The sequence below is a fragment of the Dendrobium catenatum genome, unplaced genomic scaffold (assembly GCF_001605985.2).
Source record: "Dendrobium catenatum unplaced genomic scaffold, ASM160598v2 fragScaff_scaffold_1284, whole genome shotgun sequence".
In the NCBI taxonomy this organism is placed as follows: domain Eukaryota; kingdom Viridiplantae; phylum Streptophyta; class Magnoliopsida; order Asparagales; family Orchidaceae; genus Dendrobium; species Dendrobium catenatum.
In genome coordinates, this window is record NW_021319746.1 from 2,056,219 (window position 1) to 2,061,561 (window position 5,343).

General features: G+C 43.1%; 1 protein-coding gene across 1 annotated transcript; it reads left to right on the forward strand.

Annotated features, from left to right (window-relative positions):
* The first annotated feature begins 751 nt into the window (after positions 1–751).
* Positions 752–4,148, forward strand: LOC110094674 (alpha,alpha-trehalose-phosphate synthase [UDP-forming] 6). The gene is made up of 3 exons (XM_020819960.2): positions 752–3,174; positions 3,249–3,522; positions 3,616–4,148. The coding sequence occupies exons 1-3, from the start codon at positions 1,187–1,189 to the stop codon at positions 3,976–3,978; spliced, it is 2,625 nt and encodes an 874-aa protein (XP_020675619.1). The 5' UTR covers positions 752–1,186; the 3' UTR covers positions 3,979–4,148.
* Positions 4,149–5,343: the final 1,195 nt, after the last annotated feature.

Sequence of the window (5,343 nt, forward strand, 5' to 3'; positions counted from 1 at the left end):
CACAGAGAGCACATATTTTTTACATGGAAAATCTTGAAAAGGGGAAAAACCACGAGGCCTAACCCAGTTGAAAAGATTTCACTAGAATTTGCGGGCTAGAATATACGCGACGATAATTACATAACCATACCACATCACAAAATTCATTATGAAAATTGAGAGAAATTATGCAGATCTCTTGCTCTCTTACTCTCTTCTTATCAATTTTTACTTTCGCACAATTCACAAAGTTATTTTTACAAATTAATAATTAGACGGATCTTTCACATATAAATTTGTGACTTACAAACATTATTTTATTGCACAATTCATAAAATTTTAAATGTCAAATATGTAAATAACATAAAATAAAATGATATGCATGTAAATTTCCCTATAATTAATACTTTAAGCTTGAATCATTGATAAAAAAATTATAAAAAATACAAATAATAAAAAAATTTATGAGCTTTATTTTATGTAATCTAAAATTTACCTCCTACACATGAGAGGAATTCGGATCAAAATTGCGTCTAAATTCGGTGAGTATGTACAATAAAAATATATTGTGCACTATAATTATGCTTTTATTATAAACACCCATAAAATCTGCCTAATTCTTTCCTGCAAGTAATAATCTCTTCTATAAAGGACATCTGAGGAGTGAGTAATCGTAATTTAGGGGTGAATCTATCAATATCCGAAATACTTATCTGAAATGGATATATCGGCCTTTTTCCATTCTCTTTGTCCGTATAAAACCTCCGTGAACTCTCCTCCTCCTTCTCAGGAACTTCCTTGACTGTGTATTCTTTCTCTCTCTAGATTCAAACGCGGGGAGAAAGAAGCTTGGAAAGCACCGGCCATTCAGATTCAGATTTTAGTAGATAAGTAAATTTGTATTTCTTCGAAGCAAAGGTAAAATTTTCCTTTTCAACTTTTAACACCTTCGCTTCCTCCTTTCAAACTAGTTACTCCGGTTCTGTTCTTTCTGATCATAGTATAGCTGCCCATTGCTAGAGCTCCGTTTGACTGATCACCTCTTATAATCTGCTCTCGACTCCAGACCTTCTCCTCCTGTTCCATTTCCAGTCAAGAACAGGCATTTCATCGCTGTTGCGATGATTTAGTGCTTTGATTAAAGAAAAAAAAACTGGTCTTTTGCAGTAGCCGTCGAAAAAGGAGCGACCTTTTAGTCGGGTAACTGATGGCTTCGAGATCTTACTCTAACCTCCTCGAGCTAGCTTCCGGTGATCCGCCACCCGTATGCCGTACTGCCGGCTTCGCACCTCGACTTCTTCCTCCCTCTGCCGCCACCGTTTCATCCCTCTCCGACGACTCCGACCCTGATCATTCGTCTTCTTTGTTTTACTCTTCCCCTCGCACCATCATCGTCTCCAACCACCTCCCACTCCGCGCCCGCCGAAACTCCGACGGCTCCGGCTGGTCCTTCTCCTTCGACAATGATTCTCTCCTCCTCCAACTCAGAGACTCCCTCCCTTCCTCCTCCAACGTCTTCTTCGTCGGCTGCCTCCGCGACGACATCATCCCCCCTTCCGAACATGATGAGGTCTCCCAACACCTTCTGCACTCTTTCCGCTGCCTTCCCCTTTTCCTCCCCACGGAACTACACTCCCGCTTCTACCTCGGCTTCTGCAAGCGCCACTTGTGGCCTCTGTTCCATTACCTCCTCCCCCTCTCCCCTGAACTCGCCTCCCGCTTTGATCGCTCTCTCTGGCAAGCCTACGTGTCCGTCAACAAGCTCTTCGCCGACAAAGTCCTCGAAGTCATCAGCCCCGACCACGACTCTGTTTGGCTCCACGACTACCATCTCATGGCTCTCCCAACCTTCCTTAGAAAACGTTTCAATTGCCTAAAGCTTGGATTTTTCCTCCATTCCCCTTTCCCTTCCTCTGAGATCTACCGCACTCTCCCCGTCCGCGAGGAGATTCTTCGTTCCCTCCTCAACTCCGACCTCATCGGCTTCCACACCTTCGACTACGCTCGTCATTTCCTCTCTTGCTGCAGCCGAATGCTTGGCTTGACCTACCAATCCCACCGCGGCTATATTGAGCTTGATTACTATGGCCGTACCGTCAGCATCAAGATCCTTCCTGTCGGCATCCATTTGGGCCAGCTTCAGCGGGTCCTCTCTCTCCATGAAACAGAGGCCAAAGTCGCCAGAATCATGGAGCAGTTTGCGGATAAGACGTTGTTGCTTGGCGTTGACGACTTCGATATATTCAAGGGGATTAGCCTCAAGCTTCTTGCAATGGAGCAGCTTCTTGCCTCGCATACGAAATGGCGCGGCAAAGCCGTGCTTGTTCAGATAGCTAATCCTGCTAGAGGCCGTGGGAAGGACGTGAAGGAGGTGCAAGCTGAGACCTTTTCTATTGTGCAGAGGATTAATGATACCTATGGTAATTCAAATTACAAGCCGGTCATTCTCATCGACAAGCCCCTTCCTTTCTATGAAAGAATGGCTTATTATGTTGCTGCCGATTGCTGCTTGATCACAGCAGTTCGGGATGGCATGAATCTGATCCCTTATGAATATATCATTGCAAGACAGGGCAATGAGAATTTGGACAGAGTTCTCGGTTTAAGCTCCGGCGTGGCAAAGAAGAGCATGCTTGTGCTGTCAGAGTTCATTGGTTGTTCTCCTTCTTTAAGCGGGGCTATTAGAGTGAACCCATGGGACATTGAGGCAGTCTCTGATGCTATGGATAGTGCATTGGAGATGCCTGAGACTGAGAAGCAGCTAAGACATGAGAAGCATTACCAGTATGTGAGCACACATGATGTTGGCTATTGGGCTCACAGCTTCCTACAAGATTTAGAAAGGACATGCAAGGATCACTTGACAAGAAGGTGCTGGGGAATTGGCTTTGGGTTGGGATTCAGAGTCGTCGCACTTGATAACAACTTCAAGAAGCTATCAATGGAGCGGATTCTCGCCGCGTATCGGAGGACGAAAACCCGAACTGTGCTGCTGGATTATGATGATACTGTGATGCCACATTCAACGATCGATAAGAGACCTAGTTCTAAGTTAGTTGAGATATTGAATACCCTCTGTAATGACAAGAACAATCTCATCTTCCTGGTGAGTGCGAAGAGCCGCAGTACTTTGAGCGACTGGTTTGGTAACTGTGGGAATTTGGCAATGGCGGCAGAGCATGGCTGTTTCCTTAGGTATTGTTCACAGCTTCTTTCAAGATTTAGAAAGGACATTCATCTTATTTCATGTTCAAAATTTTTGCTTTTAGGTTGAAGAGAGATTCAGCTTGGAAGACCTGTGTGCCGTTGGTTGGCTGCGACTGGAAACATGTAGCAGAGCCTATTATGAAGCTTTACACTGAAACAACTGATGGTTCCACCATAGAAGACAAGGAAACTGCTCTTGTCTGGTCCTATGAGGACGCTGATCCAGATTTCGGCTCTTGCCAAGCAAAAGAGCTTCTCAATCATCTCGAGAGCGTCCTTGCCAATGAACCTGTCTCTGTCAAGGTTGGCCATCATAAAGTAGAAGTCAAGCCTCAGGTGAGATATCACTGTTATCACGACAAATTGCTTTCCTTGCTTGATAAAGGGTAAAGGAATCTATATATAGTTAACCATAATATTCATTTGAAGGGTGTGAACAAGGGCTTGGTGGCGGAGCGAATGCTTTCGACTTTGAGGGCCAAGGAACTTGTTCCTGATTTCATTCTGTGTATTGGAGATGATCGGTCCGATGAACAGATGTTCGAGGTCATAAGCAATGCCATGGCTGATTCTTCTTTGTGCCAAAAAGCTGAGGTTTTTGCATGCACGGTGGGGCAGAAACCAAGCAAGGCTAAGTATTATCTGGATGACACAACGGAGATTATGAGGCTGATGGAAGGCTTGGCCTCTGTTTCTCTCTCAGAACAAGAACATGGGAGCTCAAGCTCTGCTAGTCTAAATGATTTAGATGGTATAGTACAAGTTAGTGATGCAAAAAAGATTTTTGATTGAATGACAATGATTATTTGTTGTTAGCTTGTAGGCGCATAGAATTGCTTGATCTCTTTCTAAACGTTCATGTTCGAGTTTGGCTGTAAATATGTGGGGCTTTGGACCGTTTGTCTTTGCTGCATCATTTCATTTACTTATGCTTTTGTGATGGAAAACCGTACATAATCATATCTGTCTTGTTTTCTACCCAAACTTATTCACTAAATAGCTCACAAAATCAAAGAAAGATAGCTTCCAAAGCTGTCTTCCAGTATGAGATGAGATATTGAAGATTGGGATGTGAAGCTTTTGCTTTGTGTGGGGTAGCTTTCTTTATCCTTTCGTAGGCTGTCTTTTCTGCTTAAAAGAAAGAACTTTGTACTCGGCAGTGGAACAATCTTCTCATATTCGTATTGCATCTCGCCATTTTCAATGATCAAATGATTAGCTTTTTGTTCCTCGGATGTCTGAATTGCTGTTTAATCTTGGGACAGAAAAATTGCTGCAATGTTACTCTTCATCTCACCGTCAGTCATCTTTTCTAGCTCTTGTTGAAGAACAATTATTAGGTCCGGTACGGTCACCACTGAGATCGCGTCACGTGCTCTTACTTTTTACCGTGCGGCTCGACGACTTGACCCGGACAGGAACCCGGGAATGATATGTTCGCGTATGGCTAGGTATTACTCGGTATTGCTAGGTATTGCTTGGCAATAACGAGAAATACCACTCTGTGAAGACCAATACCGAGTAGAAAAACTCGGTATTGCTCGGTATTGCTCGGTATTACTCGGTATTACTCGGTATTGCTCGGTATTGCGCTGTATTTGTCTTCACATAATGGTATTTCTCGTTATTGCCGAGCAAAATCGACAAATACCTAGCAATAATGAGCAATACCTAGCAATACCGGGTTGTCATGGATTTAAAAAACGCACGTGCGACATACCCATTATTCGCCGGGTCGGGTCCGCAGTTTTGTGCCTGCTATATGGCTCGATCTCAGTGCCGGCCGAACGTAGCTTTACTCCGTTCACCGGACCAAATAAAAAGTTCCTTGTTGAAAGACTGAGCTCCTTTATGTCTGTCTTATCTGCAGAAATTATTGTTTGGCTATTTTAATATATTCATCTACAATGTTGTCATTGATTTATGAACTCTAAGGGACCCTCAGCTTATATCATGCAAATTACACTTTTAGAAAATTTGTAGGAGCTGTTGTTCAAAGACTGAACGTTAAATAGTGAATAGAGACATTGGCGTTCACACTCATCAATTTGTATGCCAATTACACAGAAAAAACATCAGTGCAATACTCTTTTGGAATCAAAGCTCTCCAATTCTTATAAAATTATACGAGAATCTGATATCAGCTGTTCATTATAC

Excerpts from the sequence above, each read along its gene's own strand:
- LOC110094674 (XM_020819960.2), top strand. The coding sequence starts at position 1,187 with ATGGCTTCGAGATCTTACTCTAACCTCCTCGAGCTAGCTTCCGGTGAT. Across the intron at positions 3,175-3,248 it reads GAGCATGGCTGTTTCCTTAG|GTTGAAGAGAGATTCAGCTT; the intron begins GTATTGTTCACA and ends TTTTGCTTTTAG. Across the intron at positions 3,523-3,615 it reads AAGTAGAAGTCAAGCCTCAG|GGTGTGAACAAGGGCTTGGT; the intron begins GTGAGATATCAC and ends ATTCATTTGAAG.